At 45.4% G+C, this 19,644-nt stretch overlaps 2 protein-coding genes across 2 annotated transcripts; one reads left to right on the top strand and one right to left on the bottom strand.

Moving 5' to 3' along the window:
* Window positions 1-3,340: 3,340 nt before the first annotated feature.
* On the bottom strand, window positions 3,341-4,278 carry PtA15_12A433 (uncharacterized protein; the record flags this gene model as incomplete). The annotated part of the gene is made up of 4 exons (XM_053162042.1): window positions 3,341-3,596; window positions 3,661-3,846; window positions 3,886-4,119; window positions 4,274-4,278. The coding sequence occupies 4 exons, from the start codon at window positions 4,276-4,278 to the stop codon at window positions 3,341-3,343; spliced, it is 681 nt and encodes a 226-aa protein (XP_053025999.1).
* A 5,872-nt stretch (window positions 4,279-10,150) lies between these two features.
* PtA15_12A432 (uncharacterized protein) lies at window positions 10,151-11,286 on the top strand (the record flags this gene model as incomplete). Its single annotated transcript, XM_053162041.1, has 4 exons — window positions 10,151-10,187; window positions 10,277-10,407; window positions 10,475-10,892; window positions 10,985-11,286. The coding sequence occupies 4 exons, from the start codon at window positions 10,151-10,153 to the stop codon at window positions 11,284-11,286; spliced, it is 888 nt and encodes a 295-aa protein (XP_053025998.1).
* Window positions 11,287-19,644: the final 8,358 nt, after the last annotated feature.

Raw genomic sequence — 19,644 nt, 5'->3', positions numbered from 1 at the left:
AAAACCTACAAAGTTCCATCGCCGTCGACATTTCAAGCCCCTTCTGTCTGTAAACAGCCCAATTATGAGTTTCAACATAGTACCTGGCTGACTCAGGGCCCAATTATAAACTAGTTTTGGGATTGGTTTCAAATAAGTTTTTTTTACAAAAAAATTGTGCAGTTACAGGCCCAAAACCATTTAAAAACACTTTCTAAACCAAGTGTCAATTATAAAGACACCAGCATCACTACAGAAGAACAGGCCAACTGGATCCTCTGCTGTGGAAAGTAGAAAGTGGCACCCTGGAAAAGTGTTCAGGGACCGCTAATACTTCAAGATGATTCCCGGATGAGTTGAGTGGTTCTTTAGAACTCTGCTCTGACGCTCTGTAAGGTAGTCATAAGGCCCAAGAGGTACACAAATAAGAAGCCAAGAAAAGTAAATGCCACCGTGAAAATAAACTCTGGACACAATAAGTCAATTCAAAGCTCCGCTGTGCAGACAGTTTAGACAAGTAACAATAAAGCTATGAAATGAGTGATAGCCCACAGCAAAAAAAAATCCAAAACATCCTCCGCCACAACCTTTAAAGCTTGTCTGAATCTGTAAGAAAATTCCAGAAAAAGTAAAAAAGAAAAGTAAGATGGGGTGATCCCACCACCCCTCCACCCCATACATGAACATGGAAAAACAACAAGAAACCACAGAAAATCAATCAGATATGAAATAGTGGTGGGAACGTCCCACACATCCTCCTTCCTCATCACAGACAAACCCTCACCAAGCTCTGCTCTCATGCTAACCCCTGTTGCCTTTGCCCACAGTTGAACTCCTCTCTCCCTAACTTCCATGCCCCTGCCTAGCCTACTGGATTGGGATCCCAACTTGCTTCCGCAGCTTCCTCCACTTGTTGTCAGTCCCCGCTGGCCTTCCCAGTTTGAGTCTGGCTTTGATCTCAATCTCTGGGCGGGTAATCACCTGCGGGTGTTGACATTTGGTGGAAAAAACACCAGGTGCCCGGGTACCCGTTGTGGCAATTTATATGGGGTTAGCGTCGTAGAATGTCCGCTCACCGCAGCACGTGCGGGAATGCAGTGGGGAGGCTGAGCAAATTCTCAGTCTGCATATCCAAACAAAATGGGATAAGCATGCTTACTTATTCCTCTGATATTTAGAATGAGTGGAACCTTTAGTGTACTGCTTAGGAAACACGCAGAAAGTCGGCGAACGGGGAAGCTGAGGGACCAGGGACTTGTCATGGGGACAGGGGAACCGGGGTTTGAGCCACATTCCGGATGAGCGTACTTAGTGGAACAGTCAAAGTAGGAATTTGGCAGGACTCATGGATGGACTGAATAGTGCGGACAGGCACCAGGTGAATAGGGGCAGCGGAAGCAGACGGCATCAAAGCGGATGACGTTGGGGTGGACGCGCCAGGTAGAAACTGGGGTCAGAGGCTAGTTAGAGGGTGCGGGAGAACAGGCGTTGGAGATGTGCTAGGCTGGAAAGTGATGCATGCAGAGTTTGACAAGTGCAGGAAAGGAAGGATGCGGGCAACGTTGGCTGGGAGCGGACTTATGCGGGTGGAGGGAGTGGAGGAACAGGGACCTTTTGGGGGGCTTTTCTCTCACTTCTTTGGGCAGGATTATACTATCATACTACTCATCTGACGGTATTGTAGTTAGAGACTTACTTACAGAGCTTTTGCAATTGCTACAACACAGAGAGTTTTTACCATCCAAAACATTCTTACTTGCTTGCAGAGTTTTGCTACTTGCAAACATAACTACTGAAGCTTACGTAGACTAGAAAGATCATATCAGGCTCATTGTGAAGTGCTGAAGAGGTCTGTACATTGTAGAAAACCAGTGCCAATAGCAATTCAAACCCAGAGTTATCTAAGAGGGAGGTGTAGAGCCTATTCTCATTGGGCAACACACTTTTATCTTGACACCATTGACAGTGTCAAAGAAAAACTTATCAATGTCATCCAATATCTCAAAATGCAGGTCGTTATCTGCGCCTCTCCTGAGAGAAAGAGAAAAAAACCAGACCAAAAGGATCAGCGCAAGCAAGCAGGATGGGAGGGGGAGATGCACTAGCTCATGTCAATTGCTTTCTGGATGGCATGTTTGTCCAAGCCCAGAAGACATTTCTCAGGGTTGACAATAGAGGGTGCACTGGTGCTTGGGTATGAGGGTGCTGCATGCGTTGAGGTAGTGGCAACAGTTGCGGGGCAATTGTGAGGGATATGCTGAATGGCAAGGCGGCTGAGGCTTGCAAAAAACTGTATGGAGGGCAGTGCGTATACTATCAACATCTGCGGCTCAGACAACATTTGAAACGGTGATTGTCATAGTGAAGCCAAAAAGTTTCAAGGTACAGTGGGTTATCCAAAGTTTTCACCTCCACAATTTTCAATGCAGAAGCTCAGGCCACAGACTCCAAGTCACAAGATTGGCTACAGGGATGGAAAAGAAGTTCCCAAGAATGATTATGAAACAAAAAAAAGTAAAAATAAAAAAATGAACAATGTGAAAAATATCTAATTTCCTGCAAATTTCTCAGAATGTTCATTACTGGTCCAAACCAAGGAAGGAAAATTGAAGAGCACAGTATGGCATGCTACAAGAATGATAAAAAATGAAAATCTTTGAAACCATTGCAAATGATTTTTATTGGATCAAATAAATTGAGTCAAATTAGTGGTTACTAAAGGCCAAGGTGGCTTTGCCACTGCAGGTTTATGGTCCACCCTCATAGCTGAGTACTGCATATAAATTACTCTATTTAGGTTGTGATGGATAATCACTTTACCAAAAGTTCCACCTTGACCAAATGCATATTCTTAAAATCAGCCTTCATGCCTGGTTCATTATGCTTTAATTAAACATGATTGAGCTAATCTCTTAGATTACCTGCATTTTAGATTTCATATGCTTGTATCTTGTGATGGTCATACTAAGAATATCTTGTCTAATCTCTATCAAATGAGGAATTACAAGGTAACTTTTGAACTGTGGCCTGACTCCAAGAGAGAAAAATATAAAATCACTTGCAATTATATTTTATTCAAGTTGGCACATCACAACTTTTTTCCCCAACCTGAAAGTATACCACCTCCATCATATAGTACATACCAAACTAAGCCTCAACTTTGGTTAATTATATCTGAATCCATTTGCTTGCTCTTGCAATGAAATTTGATGAACAAGTCATCAATCCTTCTAAAACATATACAGTAATAGACCAGAAAACATTGAATGTGAATAAAGGATATATAAGAAATAATCAGGAAAGGATGTTAAAGTAGGAGTGCTTTGGAACTCCTGATTGAGAGAGAAAAGAAGAAATCTGCTCAGCCAGAACAATTAATCCGGCGGAGCAAATGGAGAGTCTGTTTGGCTTTGATCATGTTGGCGAGGGGGTTGAGGACAATAGGCTTTTTGGCGTCGCGCTGGAAGACGGGCTGGCCCTGCTCGCCGGGGAAGACGTTGTTGAGGGAGTGGGAAAGGAGCTGCTGGTCGTGGTCGACGATCTCGACGCAGTCGGGGAAGCTCTCGTCGCGCGACCCCGGCTCGTCGTCCTCTAGCCAGCCCTTGCTGCGCGCCACCCTGTGAACCAAACACACGTCAGTCTGGGCTGGGGACTGGGGGGAGAAAGAGGAGGGGGACATACGCCCGGTTCCAGACGCGGTACTTCTGGTCCCGCTTCGCCTTTGTGATTGACGGCTTGAACACCCTCTTGCCCGCCGAATGGGTCGCGAAGAGCGTCTCGGGCCGCGCCAGGTCAGCCAAAGAGGCCGATGGCGTGCCCCGCGAGAAGGGCGGTCGTCCTGGGGAGAAGCCAGAGGGTGAGCCCTGGCTGGGAACAAGGAGAGAGAGAGAGGGTCTGATCACTCACTCTTTCATCTTGGAGCGCTCAACCACCACGCCCAGCAGGTCGGCCTGGAGCTGCAAGAGGGTGTCGCTGGCCGACATCCCGCCGTTGACTTTGAGCAGGTTGAGCGGGCCGACGGGGGCGGGGTTGTAGACGGAGAGGGACTCGCGGGTCTGGAGATGGGGGCGTCTGGGCAGGGAGCGTTTAGCAATGGGCGTCTGGGGGAGGCCGCAGGTGGAGGAAGTGGAGGCCGAGTGGCTGTGGGAGAAGCGCGAGATGGTCAGGGGGGCGGGTGGCGAGACTGGTGGAAGGCATTTGCAGGGCGACGAGTATTTGCCCGTTCGGATAACGTAGTGGTATGATGACGGTTGAGGGGGTTCGTGCTTCGGATGGCGCTGTTGGGCACGTTTACATCATGTTGAGATGGTCCAGGTGTATCGTCTCCATTTCAGTCTCCAGGGTTGCATTGAGGCAGGGACAAATGGTGTAGCATTCCTGTTGAGACGCTTGAGGGGTGAGACCACCATCCTTGAAACGGTGGGCCGCTACGCTAAATTATCCATAGCGAGCGCTATCCGCTAGTTCAGCGTTGCGTAGTTCCTGACACAGTGCCGTTAGCTGTAGCGCCCGCTACACTACACTAATAGGCGCTAACAGCGCTATCAGCAGTTGTAGCGGTTGAATAGCACTGCTAGTGCTGATAGGGGTGATAGAGGCCCTGCAGTTTCAAGGGGTGCCTGTTAGTGGTAGCGGGCAATCACTGTCTGCTAACAGAAAACCCCGTCATTTGTAGTTTAGATCCGCTACGCTGCGCTGAACTACAGACTAAATGTAGCGTAGCAGCCCACCGTTGATCCTTGTCATAGCCCCCGTGGCCCCGCCAGCACAGGAATGTTTGAAAAAAAGATGCAAGCTCATTGATCCCAGCATATGTATGTACATAGCATGACTGGCCATTGCCATAACCAATCCCTTCATCAAAGGCACACTCAGTGTTGTTGTGGAGCTGGAGACGCAGGAGGGGGGGTGGCTGCAGGAGCAGTTGACAGACATTGCATAAGCTGCTAGTTTGGAAGGACCCCGCCTTGGCGGGCGTATTGCAAGGGCAACGGTTTGAGGAAAGCCTGGCTGAATTTTTCTTGTGGCAAGGGTCACCATGGGTTTGTTGGGGGTGTGGTGGTGGTGTACCGGTTGTCAAGGAAGGATGAATGCACAAGTGCGCTGGTGGATCTTGAGGGCTGTGCCAGGTGGTGCCAAATTGTTTATAAAAAGAGGGCATTGGCTTGCTTGTTTGTCTAGCTTAACACAAGCCCCTTGTTTCAGAGGGAGGTGGGTGAAACACCGCCGGGAGCCTCTGAAAGAGGGGTTGTGGGGTATCCCTGACTTTTGGAGTGAGCAGTTTTGAAATTTAGGTGGGAGGAATTTGCCTTCACTTGTTCCCTATCTTGCAGAGGGAATTTTCGGAGGCCTGTTACACCAATCAAAAGGCCTACATCCGGCCCTTCCCATGCCCAAGCATGGATAAAACTCAGCAAACCATCTGGTGGCCATGGCCCTTTGAAGTTTTACATTTTTGAGATGAGCGACCGGCAGATTGTTCAGGGCTTGCCAAGCCCGCCAGTTGGCTGCAATGAATTGCGGCCGTCAATGATCTAAAAAAAACCTTACAGGCTGTATCTTCTAGAGTAAAGCTCCATGAGGATTCCCATTCCTTCCTGCTCCGAGCTCAGCTCCAGCTTTCAAGTCTCAGGAAAATGAGGTCTTTATGAAGAATGTTCAATAAAAAAAATACCAGCAGGAAGGCAACCTCGCCTGCTGGGAAATGTGCATCTCATCCAAGGGGGAGCTCATATGAAGACGCTATCCACGGTTGAAGTGAATATTACCCAAAATACAGCAAAAATGGGAAATCTCTCACCCCAGGACGGGCACCTAAGTTGCAAGCCCCTCTTCCAGAGGCTCGCTTTGCGAGGCGCCCCCGGCGCGCCGGTCCCCCAGCCCCTGAAACAAGGGGATTGTGTTAGGCTAGCTTGTTTGTCTCCCTCAGGCATGCTCTGCCGCTGTACTTCCAGCGTGTGGTTTGTCCTCAACCTCCTCTGCTGTTGCACTTGCACAGTTTGAGGGGCTCTACTCGGTGGCCCCCCTTTGCATAATGCCTTCAATGCGGCGCGCTGGGGCCCATCCACCCACTATTTTAAACGGGGTGAAGTATTTTTACATTGTATGGTTTACACGCTTCAAGAAATGTAAAACACATACATGTAAATATGCACTTTTGGCTTGTACAAATTAAATTTACGTGTGGTGGAGGCCAAACCACCGCATGTAAACATTTGACATGTAAGGCACAGCTCGCAAAATTAGTCCTGCGAGCCTGCAGCCACAGTTTCACAGCCTGCGAGTTAACATGCTCCTTTCAGAGCATGCAAATCCGTAAATACCTGCAGTGTCAATTAAATTTACATAGAAACTCTTACACGGGCACAAGAACCTTCCCCATCTCGGACCAACCTTGGCTACACCCATCACAACCGGCACCCACTCTCCTAGCACTGCGGCCATCCACCCCTTTAGGTCAACAAATACGTTCATTCATCGAGGTAAGTAAGAACCCCCCTTCCCTCTCATGAACACACGTTTCCACTCTCATCACTCTAATAATAACTGTCCTTCGTTCCTCCTCTTCAACCTCATCTCCGCACATAAACTAATACCTGCACTTTGTCAATTTCTCCCATCAACAAACACAACCCCACCCTCCTTACTACCTTTCACTCGCTAATATCATGGCCCGGACCCGCAAAACCAAAGATGTACAGCCCACCAAACATTGACCCGCCACCAACCCGCCGCCGCAACACCTTCCTCCATCACCACCAAACTCCAAACCAAAGCACCATAAGTGGCAGCTGCCCGTCGCCATGGAACAAGGTTTCACAACATTTATTGATCACGGCTCTTTGCTCGACAGGCAAGGTTACCCGCTTTACCCAAACCAATCTACAACTTTTGTGGTTCCACCCGGCGCAAACTTTGCTAACTTCCCCCGAGTTGACTACTCCCAGACCGTGAATGTCGACCATTGGAACCACAACTCGTGGAAAGTGATCCACGTGAAGTGCCTTGGCGTTATGCTCTGCAACCAGGAAGAATGTGAATACGCCGGCCCACCCCCCACAGGCCCCAGAAAAATCCAAGATTTGCTGAGCACGTAAGTAAATCCTGAGAAAACAACTCAGCCGTTATTTTAATTAAACATCTGCCGCTGTTTAAAAACCAGGAGCCCTTTTTGGCCTGGCTCCGCTTCTTGATGTGGGGGGAAGGTGCACTGGAAGGCCTGTGAGGGAACGAAATGTTGCTTGGACATTCATTCGTCCGCCTGGGGCCTCCTCCGACATCAAGGATTGCACGACCATCCTTGGCCGGACTCAAAGAAGCCTGATCCCCTGGCTTGTGCGGATTTGGTCGCCAAGATCAAGAAGAATCCCAAGATAACCGCTCTTCAACTCAAGGTAATTAATTTTTTTTGCATGTAAACCCCAAATTGAAACAATCTAATGAGCAGTGGAATTTCTGGATTTCCAGGTTGGGACGACAGGGCCAGGTAAAACCTTAGAAAGCATCACTGAAATCCACGAGTCTCTTGGCAATGCCAATCAAGCTAGCGTTACTACAGGCGGCAAATACTGGAAGAAATTGAAGAAGCTACAGAGAAGAAGGGTGGTGGAGGGGATAAATTCATACTTGATATGGATCAATGGGATCAGTTTTGTTGTTCTATCTACTCCCTCGTCTCCTCCCATCATCCCTTGTTTCCTCTAATCAATCAATCGATTATACTGACAATGTGCTATTTACTTATCCCTTTACTGACTACACAGGAAAGGTTTAGAAGTCATATCTTGCTCATTCAGGCGCGGACGTCAGCACTTCACTTTTCAAACACTGTGGATGTCGGAAAGGCTCTTGGATCAGTGTGAAGACGGCAATAAGCTCTATTCCGGCGGCTTGATATCCAATGTCACCTATTGGTTCTTTGAAAATGGACACCTCTTAACTACCTTGATGTTCTGCAATGAAATTTGCTGATGGATCCCGGTCCAATTAAGCTGGATCCGTGGTCTCTCCGAAGAATACTACACCATCCACTTCACGGTCCTCTTCCAGCAGTTCCTAATTCATTCCATCACTCAAGATGAGCGTGAAAAGCTGGCCACTAGCATAGTCGATTTCTCTAAGGCGCAGCAGAGAGGTTTTGTTGCGGCGTATATGGCCGTCTTTGGTAAAACTGATGAGATCTCCGCCATGAAGAAGCTGAAAGGTTGTCGTGAAAATTTTTGACAATCCATCACGCGCATCAAGCGCAATCGTGCAGTGGTCAGGGCCAATGAAGAGGTGTGTACTAGTTCTCATTATATATATTTAGAATAAGAAAAACTAATTGTTTTCCTGTTCTTGATCTACCAGTCTTGTTTTGAATCAATGTGCATTGGTCTATTGGACCCAACCAGCCCCACCGGCCCAAGCCACGAGGACAGAATCAATGAGCTGCGGCGTCTGTTTCCCAAAAACAAATGGTGGCTAGACTGGTGGACAATAGCCGATGTTGAGGCCATGCTTTTTCCCAGTCAACGGGCGATGCTGGAAGATTTCCGGGACGGCAACGATGGACTCCCTAGCTCGACAAACGCTCAGGAAAGCTTACATTGAGTCTATTACATGTTTAGGTGAGCGCGCACCAACAGTTCTTTGTTGTTAAAGCCACTGATTGTTTGTTCTGATTTTGTTTTTTCTTATATTTCTTCTTTCTTACGACTTTAGCCCAGGTAAAAAGTGTATGTTGAAGGGCATGGTTCAGTTATATGCCTTCGTCAAGGCTCTGGAGCGCGATTATAGGATAGTTATGGGAAGGATACCAATCAAGTATGGGTCCCAGCCAAAGAACCAGGTAGCTATATCTCAATCCATGGGCTGGACCAAACCTACAAAGCAACAAAGGGCCGCTACTGAAGAGCATGCGGCTAAGAACAATGGTCGGCCACCGGACACCACTGCCCTATTGCTAGCTGAATCCAAGCCCAAATCAAAACGGGCAAAGACGGGGCGACCACCCAACTCCGTCAACATTGATTGAAATCACTACACAACATACGCTTCTTATGCCGCCTCAACAGTGAAGGAGTTCTCCAATCGCTGTTGGTTGGCGGCTGCACTCGAGTCTCTATACGCCGCCTTCAGTCCTCTTTGGCTCAAAGAACCGGGGGGGAAACCAACTGATTTATTCAACTGTGTTGTTGAGCACTTCTTGTCATGGTCCACTCACAAAATGCAAGGGATCAATTTGACGCGGGGATTCCTTACTACTGGGTCCAAAGCGCTATTTGATGTGGTTCATAAACTTCGTCCTGATTCCTTTTTACCCGGGGCGTTTGCGTCATGTGATCTATTCATCAAATGCGTTCTGGATCCTAAGAAGAACAAGTGCAAAGTCTTGCGCAGTCTCTTCTTGGTTGATGAAGCTCGTGTATTCACCTGTCCTCGCCACAAAGCTCAAGTCCATCATCCTAGGGCAAATCAATCATCAACAGTCCTTAGGATAACCCCCTCGATGTTTGATATCAATGCGATCAGCCGTACCAATCCCGCGGAGCTCATTGGACTCTGGTCAACATCTGGTCTCAACGGGAGCAGCGGTCTGCAATATAAATCTTGTTTTGAGGATTCAAAGAAGAAAGGTACTCGGAAATCGAAGAAGGTTCAAGACCAAGCCCCATGTGTCAATCAGATGTTAGATGAATGTTCTGTAATTAGTTTTCCGGAAGCCACGCCGCCGGCGCATCTACATTTCCAAGTCGAAACAGCTACCTTGCCCGACGAAAAAGATCTCAAGAGTTTCATTTCCAAGATGAATTGGCCATTTAAACTCACAGTGTTTGGCGCGGAATACACTTTGGTTTCTCGCGGACTTTATGGCCATTCGCATTATTGGGGTCACGTTTTACGTCATGTTAACGGGCTGTTGGGGGTGTGGAGGCATGACGATCAAATGAACGCGGGACGGGCTTCTATGTTTGACGCAATTCCTGGGAGCATCAGCGGAGCTGAGGAGAATACAAGCTGGCTCATTTACTCGCGTTCTTGGACCCCGGAGGAAGTCGCCTTTGTTGACAAGAGTACTTCTCAGATCTTGAAGGACAACCCGCAATTCGCCACTCAAATCCCTTTTACGCGCATGAATACACTCTTGAGACTATCTTATAATGGCGAGGTACCTCAGAACTGCTCAGAAATGCCAGATGTAAATAAGATCTCTGGCGAATCACGAGGTAAGCCTTTGAAGGCCTCCAATTCCCTTGCAACTTCGTTTGATCCTTTGACTGACCGACCCTTGTACTCCTTCTCCTCACACTGTTAGATGAATTGCCTATGGCCGAGTCTGGTGGCGATGTGCAGAAACCTAGACCATCATTGAAGATTCGCATTCGAAGGCCACCAAAAGCTCCGATGAATGGAGACTCATTATCAGATTCCGCCCCAGCTTCGGCGGTGCGGTTTTCCCCAGCAAAGCGAAAGCGTGGCCGTCCCAGTAACGCTGTAACCTTGTCGTCGTCAGCCCCCCCCCGCCGCAACGCCAATGGAGACGACTGAAGAGTCAGCGACTGCGACATTTGATATATCTGCCGCCGCCCCAGCTCCGGCGGTGCGGTTTGCCCCAGCAAAGCGCGGCCGTCGTAGTGAGGCTGGAACCTCATCGACCGCCCCCGCTGCGACGTCTGTTAATCCATCATCCGCCAAGCATTTCCGTCCAAATGAGGTGTTCGCTGCATGCCCGCCTTCCCATTCTTCACCGGTTGCATCTCTGCCAGCAAAGGCAAAAAAGGTTGGCCGTCCCAAGAAGGCCAAACAAGTGAAGACCTCGATCACTTTCAGATCGGGACCGTTGGCCGATGCCGATGGGGAATGTATGCAGGCTCGATCCCAGGCCTACTGGAGAGAGGCGCAGTGGGGGCCCGGTCAAGATGTCGAGGAATGTAATTTAATTTCTGTCTCTCTTGGAGTAAGAACAAGAGACAAGAACAGAGCTGTGTTACTGATTTTTATTGTTTCTGCCTCGACTTTGTAGGCGATGGCAGCGCGCCTGCCTCGACCGTAACTCCAGCTGATTCTCAGCCGGCCGCTGCTCCCCCTCGAGATACTCCTGCTACCGGCAACAAGCGTGTCCGGCCTATTAAGAGGACTACGGTAGACAGGGGCCTGGACACCGAAAGGGAGCTGTCCTCATCAGCCGACCAGGAAATGCCCTCGAGCTCAACAGCTGCAGGCAAGGTCGTGGCTTTTTGGAAGATTAAGCAATCTGAGGCAACCAAGCCAAGCAAGGTAGCAAGAAGAGGTGGTCGGAAGGCCCGGGGTCCGTTGGCGGTTTAGCTGGTGATTTGTCCGTTCCTGTACCTGTAGTTTTAGGTTTCAACTCGAGATAGCTGTCTGTCTATCTGTTTTTGTTGTATTTCTTTCGCCAATTGCTCTCTTTTTTCTCTGTTTACCCATGTAGCATGTGGATCAACTAGCATGTAAAATTGCATCTTGGGACACACTACATTAATTTTACATTGTATCATTTTTGCACCGGGGATGCCTTGTGAGGCTGAAGCATGTAATTCTAATTGAATTGACTAGGTTTTCAACTTTTACATTTGCTAAATTTACGGGACCTGAGGTTGGAAATTATGGCCTGTAATTCATTTATTTGCATAGCCCAGCGTGCATTTTTACATGTGATGCTTTACATAGGATTTTTAACATGGTACCCCATTTAGCCTGATACATGTAAATTTAGTTGATTGGCTTGGAATTTGCAATTTTGCGTGTTTGGGTTTTTGCATGGCACATGCAGTGTAAAAATCAACATCCCCATTTTAAACCCTGCTAGACAGGGATGGATAGTGGGTCTAGTTTGTGGTGTTTGGATTTTGTGTTAGGGAGGCTTGTTTTTGTGATTTGTTTTTTTGAAAGGGGGAACCCTTGCATTTTTTTTTGTAATTTGGTTAATTTTTAGGGGGAACCTTTGATCTTTGTTTCTGTGTTTTTCTGTCTTTAATAAACTTGGATTTGGGCTACAGTCCCTGAGTTCAATTTGAAATTGGTGGATAGCCCATCCACCCAAAAAAAAAAAGAAAATGGTTTCCAAAATTTTCATTTCTTATCATTCTTATTGCATGCCATACTGTGCTCTCCAATTTTCCCTCCTTGGTTTGAGCAGTGATGAACATTCTGAGAAATTTGCAGGGAATTAGATATTTTTCACATTGTTAATTTTTTTTTATTTTTACTTTTTTTATTTCATAATCATTCTTGGGAACTTCTTTTCCATCCCTGTAGCCAATCTTGTGACTTGAAGTCTATGGCCTGAGCTCCTGCATTGAAAATTGTGGAGGTGAAAACTTTGGATAACCCACTGTACATACATGAGGTGGGCCAAGTACTTAAAGAGGTGGATGCTGGAGCTGTTTCCCCCCAGGGGATCCGGTTTTCTCTTGCCCCCTCCCTGGAGGCCCCCTAAATCATTTGATTAGGCCCCTCCTTGATTTGAAAATTGACCAACACTTTTTTGTGTGTTGCTGCGGCACAGACTGGAGGGTCATTCCAAGATGCTTCTCATGAAGTGTTTGGGGAATATTTTCAACAGTTTTTTGGGTTTTGTGAGATTGTTGACTTACATTGTGGTCTGAGGAGGGGTTTTGGAGGGTTTTTTGCTCAAGAAAACACGCCGAAACTTAGATCTGAGGCACCAGGATTGTGTGAATTCAATAAACTTGGATAAAATTACGGACCTACTTTGCGCAGCAGCAAAAAACTCTTTGCACACAGAATTGACCGTCCCCCAACGTTGAGCCTGCTGTGCGCGCAAGCGGAGAAATACTTTGCGCACAGCAACTACCCCAAAAGAAGGAGGTGGTTTTTCCCCAAAATTTTTTGATGGATCAAAAGAGGGGGTCTTAACTGTCCTCTCAAAAAAATATTGGATTTTTTGGAGGTGTCCTTGTCATGTAAGAAAAATTGTAATATTAATCAAAAAAAGGCACCTGATAGCCCACCCCGGGACTTTTCACCTTCCAAGACTTCAGCATTTGGGTACCCAGCCCCTTGAAAAGAAAGTTTGAAGGGCAGCAGCTGCGGGCCCGGCTATCCCCCAGCCGCTGTGCCAATGAGCGGAGTTACAAACTCCCCCAATGACCGGCCAGCACATTCTGGTCCATCTTCTCTGATCACATGCTTCATCTCTTTTCCATCACCGTAAGTGATGCTCAACCCTGTTTTAACTCTTGTGTGATGTATCCATCAATAAGTTTTGATGATTTTCCATTACTAGTTTTAATGTCTATTCTTTTCCATTGTCAAGTGGCAATGTCCCCTTCCATGTGTTTAGCATATGTGTACTTTGTTCTTCCATCTCTTGTGAGATGTTTTGTTTGTTTTAATTGTCTCCTAGGCCCCCTTTTGGATCTTGCAAGGGGGCTCTGATCTAGTTGTGACCACATGTTCCTGCTTGTCTGATTTGAAATACAGCATCAAGTCAGAGCCTTTTATCCCTTGAACCACATCTTCTGCTCCTTGGTCCAATCCAAGCCCCTCTGCAATTGCTCCCCCTCCCCGTTGCATCTTTTCCTCCGGGTGAAATCTCAACACAAGCCAGCAATGTTTTCCTGGGACTTGCCCATCAATCACCAGAAATTTTCCAATGCACATTTTCTGAAAAAAAAAAAAATCCAACCACCAGACCCCTGGTGAGTTCTTGCAAGACAAACAGGGGCCAAGTGTTGAGGAGTGGGGGGGGGGGGTACAAAAAAATCTGTGTTGGTATCCTCAAGACTTTCATACATATCTAGTTACTAACCCCCGTTCCACAGTAAAATTTCCATACATATGAGATTAGTATGCTTGCAGCCAAAAAGGCCATTCATACCACTTTTCATGTCTACCATTTTGTTTTTTTGGCCAAAAAATTCATACATTTACATTACCCACATCTATAGGGGTTTCCCAGGGTCCTGTTAGCTCAAATTGTAGCTTCTTGCTAATTTAGCTGAGGCTTAGCTCAGCGCAGTGTGGTTGAGTTTGATTTCTAAACTAGCTATGTATTTACATAGCTGCGAGCTGAACTAGCCACCGGTAGACATGCTCTTAGCGATACATAGCTACCAGTCAAACTCGCGCGAACTGAACTCGACCAACAAGGATGCTCTGACTCGTTGCGAACCTGATTGCGTAAAACCCAGCTCAGTCACAGTGGAACTCCCTTTGATTCAGTCAGTTAAAAAAATTATGTACTCATAATGATACTGTTTACAGACTGGAGGGGCTTGAACTGTCAACGGCGATGGAACTTGGCAGGTTTGTCTCACTACATATCGCTACGTGTCCCGATGACAAGCACCTGAAGTGGATTGAGATGAAAAGGCAAAGTTGTTCTGATTTCCCCCGGCACATAATCTGGAGGTATCTGCCGAAAACTCCATTCTCCACTGCCTTTTCAGATGAAAAACTCGGTTAGGTCTCGATGGTTAGTCTTGTGTTTCTTTCATTGCTTTCCAGGGAGCCTGGGAATGGGCCTTGATTTGCTTGCAGAAGTAGCCAGCAGTCAATGCGGGATAGAATTGGTTGAGAATCCTTCAATAGAACATGGCACAGGCCACCTGCGCAAACGTCCCTTAAATTTGTTGCCAGCTCCACTGAATTCTAGCTTGTGTAAGAAACCCCGCTCAGCTCGTACCGTGTCGCGAAGAGGACCGCCACACCACCGGAACTTTTGCAGTGAGTGATGTCTAATCTTTCTATTGGTACCTGAGTTTATACCCAGAGTTGGCTTAAAATAAATGAGAGAGCATTTCAGATGGCAGAAGAAACTGTAGAGAAAAGGACTTATTTTTGCGACCAACCTACAGCATGGGCAAGAATGAATTAAGTGGTCAAAAATCTCCACAAGCAGTACAACACGTCTTAAATCTGGATTTGAATTTGACTCCGCCCAATGATATGGAACATGCTTATAAACCTGGCCTACTAGTCCCATCATTTCCTGAGTCTCAAAGATTGCAAGCAAATGGTAAGTCTCCCTTGTTTGTGTCGAGTGGAAAATTAGAGTACTCATTTCTCAAGTGGGGCCAGGTGAGTCGAGGAAGTAATGATGCATCAGCTGACCTGTGTTTTTGGCTTGTTGCAAATGAATTTGAACCAAGTAGCTTACGGACCATCTCATGAGTCGGTATTCAAGTGTGATATTGAAAATATTATCCAGGGCAAATGTTCCAGCCCCTCTAGCTGCGTAGGAACTCCTCAAGAAACTGGGAGTCATAAGATTGGCGTACAGAGTTTTTCCAAATCTGTGTTCAATCCATCTGATTCAAACCTGCTTCACAGTAAAAATTTCCGCAATCAGAACTGTCTTACTTCTGTTGCAGAGGGGAAGGTAGGTGACATAGAAATTGATGTCATTGTGCCCGGATCAGAAAGGTTTGACGGATTTACAAGGAAATTTGAACCAGACTCGGCCCCCAGCTCAACAGTTTGTGCTTGGCTTTCAATTGTTGAACACTTTCATACCAAGTTCATAGGACATGAACTTGATACACATGTGAAACCCTTGACCCTTGGGCTTGTTACTGGATATCTTCCTCACACAAAGAAATACTCTACCCAGAAATATCCAAAGATATTTCAAACAAATATTCATTATCAAGAAAATCTTGTGCAGGAAAAATTGAATCAACTCTCCACCGCTTTGTGGGCTTTAAACGCTCGATTCTTGGACATGTTGGGGATTAACCGATCCTCTGATTTCTATATTACAGAACAAACTGATCTCCTGAAGTGTTTTGTTGAATTCATGCTTGTGGGTGAGCAACACAGCTTACTCTACTCAAAAAAGTATCAAGTCCAGCGCAAGTGGGCTAAAACTGGTCAGCTGTATGTTTATCAAAAGATTTCAAGATCAATTCATGTCAATGGAGAACAAGATACATTTGTAGCCAAAAAGTATTTACCAAAAGGAAAAAATCATGTCACTCACCAGAAAGTGCTGATGTATGAGGCTGCCTTGAATTTTGTGGTTTTTTACTACAAAAATACTAATCATGTAAAATGGAAGGCAGCTTTTGAAACTGACAGCTTTTTTTTGAGGGGAATTGGTGATTTTGAATATTATTTGATAAATCAAAAATCACTCACACAGATTGATGAATCATTATCAAGAGAAATTCAAGGAGCTCTCATTCCCTGGAAGTCCAGCTGTCATCAATCAATCTTGAAATCCATCCCAATCAACATTCCTAGTAACCTGTTCAGGATTGGATCATTTATTAGGGCCATCATTCCACAGGCCAATGTAGGTGGGATGGAAGATTTTCTTACAAATGAAGTATTCTATTTAGGTTATCAAGAAAAGAAACTATGGGCTTGGATATCAAGGCATAAATTTGAAAGAAACAAAACAACATTCTACAAAGTATCCAAACCAAATTACAAAATAATCCGCAGGGCACTAGACACTAAGCTCAAGGGTTCATCACAAGGGATTTTTTCTGGCATAGAAAAAGACCAATTTCTGGTTAAATATGACAAGAAGATACCAGAAATACTGGATAAAATATTTGATCACATGTGGGAATTAAACTCACACATTCTTGAAGTTTGTGGCTGTGAAGAGTCCAGTGAGGATTACATCAACGAACAAAAAATGGTTCAGAAGTATTTTGAACATTGCTTAAATGTCCTAACAGGAAAGTCTAGCCATATTCAAGCTCTTGATCCAAACCAGATGTTCTCTTACGGAATGTTGAGTGATACAATTTTAAATGCATTTATTAATTTGATTCTTTTAGAGGAAGATGGAACCATTTTTGAGATTAGAGAAAAACATTATGAAAGGAATATAAAGCAAAAGTGGAAAGCTGATTCTGATTTCATTTCAGAAGAAGATATATTGATTTCAATGCTCACTTTGAATGTAATGGGCTACTATTACAAGAACACCAATAATGAAAAATGGAATAAAACTTTTAGAGAAGATGTGTATCTTTTTCATTTCCTTTTAAAACGCAGTTCCAACACGTTTTTTTACAATAAAAGATTTGATACAGATCTAGCCAACGCTGAGAAGGCAAAAACACTCAAAATAATGCCATGGAAGAACATAATTGAAATCACATTTCTCCAACATTTTGCAATATTTGGGAAAAAAGCACAAATTGACATAGATAGATGGGTGCTAGAAATTTCGGGCAAACCTTCAGAATAGGCTGGAAAAATCAGCTATCCAAGGCTGAGAAATATCAATTTTTGGGGAAATTTGTCATTTCATAGATTTTATTTTGTGTCCATAAATCAATTCAGATTCTTAGCTGATCAGATCTTTCAGCTGATGCACAACATATTCCAAAATTCTGTTAATTATGTCTAAATTTCTTGTTTCCTTACCCTATGTTTTTTCAGTATGGTTGATTATAAATCATCTTATCATTTAAAGTAGTTCTAAAAAATGATAGCATAGCCGGATTCACAGATTTTTCTCACACAGAAAGACTTTTCCATTAAATTCAATTTCTAATAGAATCTAAGTTAGATTTATACAAGTGTAGGTTGGCTCTTTGTGTAGGTTCAATTCATAGAACGCTTATATCTCCACAAACTGTTAACATTGATCTGTGAAAAATGAACCAAAATTCCATTCCTGCTACTTCAGTTTGAACTTTGGGTCAATGCACTTTTTCCCCCTTGACAGCAGCTTTCTTCAGTCTTACCCCCAGCTGAACCCAGAATATGAAGTCAAAAGAGACTTCAGGACTAGATGTGTTTGTCTTTCAAAGTTCCACCACAGTTTGCTGCAATACAACTCCAACATTGCAAGGCTCTTGTAAGTTCTGGAAGTGATTGGTGTGCTGTGTGTTGCCTTTGAGGTGGTCCAGAACCAAATTTAGGCCGTGGAATTGACACACAAGGGGAGAAAGTGTGGCACTCTCTAGAGAGTGCCAAACCGTGACTTTCTTCTGCAACTCTGTGCAATGTCAGCTGTGGCAGCATGTCCAACTCATGGATGTGTCAATGTTGATGCTGTGTTGGCTGCAAGCCAATTCTAACTTGCTGCCTGCCCAATCTTATGCAGGAGTATGACATAGCTGTATCACCCTGGCACACTAGTGCAGCTCAGGAAGCTGCAAATGTTGAAGTGACACAGGGTTTCAGTCTTTGGGATGGAAATCTTTGTGATCATGTTCCTCATGTCAACTAACTAGTACAGTGTCACAATCCTCTAGTACTGATTGGCGGTTAGAACCACCAATTTGGATCCCAGAAGTTGCCCAACCTAATAATAACTTGGGGATTCTATGAGACTTGTGACAGTGTTCTGGATTGATTTCTTTCAGCTGAGGTTGAAGTTCCCAGTGGAAAGTAAATTGAGCTATAAATGGGTGCCACCAGAAATTTAGCAAACCTGGTCTTCATTTACACACTCTCTTCTCACAACATGCTCTTGGTGAAAGTTCATAATATTAGGCCTTGAAGAGTCCACCCCACATGCTTGGTGATAAGCCATGCTCAAGCTCTAGTTTTAAAGGGTGTCATAGCAGATGGTCACGCAGACCTGGAAACGCTATGGATTTTTCCTGTTGGGTGAAACACCCTAATTTCTGCCATATCAATTCTCTCCTGAGAGGCGGGTTTGCAAATAAACCATGAACACCCCAGTGCCACTTGTCTGGCTTGTGTCTACCACTTTTCTCGGGGGGGGGGGGGGGGGGGGGGGGGAGGTTGGTCTTCTGGGGGCCTGGATTGCATCATGGTAGCTGAAAAATTGCTCTCTGCACTTTCAGCCACATTGAGAGTGTCAGTCCTCCAGATGTTTACTACAGCACTCTGTGGAAGAATTTCATACACATCAGACCAGAGGACACTGGCTGTTTCTTGGCACTATCAAATCCCAACACCTGACATGACTGACACAAAGGGCACCTTGGATCTCCTTCTGCGTTTTGTTTTGTGCTCTTTGTTGAGCATTTTACACGCATTGCCTTTGCAAAATCAAGAGTCTTTTTCTGTTGTTGTAGCTGGAATTCTGCCATGATTTGCTCCTGGTTGCGTGGATGGATGACAGACACCAATTTCTCCATTGGCACAACAAAAACTGTACCAGATGAAGGCAAACTGGGAAAAGGATGTTTCACCTGAACTCTGAAAGTCTTATGGGGAAGCAGCATCATGACACTCACAGGCACCTGATATTGCTTTCCAAATTATGGACGTGGATCAAGGGGGGAATTTCTTGTTTCTACTATGTAGTCTCTTGCAATTGCAAGAGACTACATAGTAGAACAGCAAATCAGTGTGTTCCTTTTTCACGTCCTTGCAAGGACGTGAGAAAGGGACACATTGATTTGCTGGCACCATATGGCATGAAGAAACCTCCCTCTCTTTGTACCATCAGCTAAAGTTGTGAACGGCATGGAATGACTGTGCCCTGCCCACAAAGCATACATTTGGCACGTGGGCCTTATAATCCCCGGCCCTATGGGCCTAAACTACAAGAAGACCACATTTTCCGATGTTTCAGACCTAGTACAATCCATACTTCAAAGGGCTGAAAATTCTGAGCAGCCTTCTTTAATTTTGGCTTCAAAATACAGACATGCCCTGCCGAGCTGTGTCTGGAGGCCATGGTATGTACTTGCAGTTGTGTATGGCTTATGAGATGGTCATAAGACCATAAAAACTGGATCAATGATGATCTTGAAC

This window comes from Puccinia triticina, chromosome 12A, assembly GCF_026914185.1.
Source record: "Puccinia triticina chromosome 12A, complete sequence".
NCBI lineage: Eukaryota > Fungi > Basidiomycota > Pucciniomycetes > Pucciniales > Pucciniaceae > Puccinia > Puccinia triticina.
Note: the sequence above shows the minus strand (reverse complement) of the source record. Positions and strands in the feature narration are given on the sequence as shown.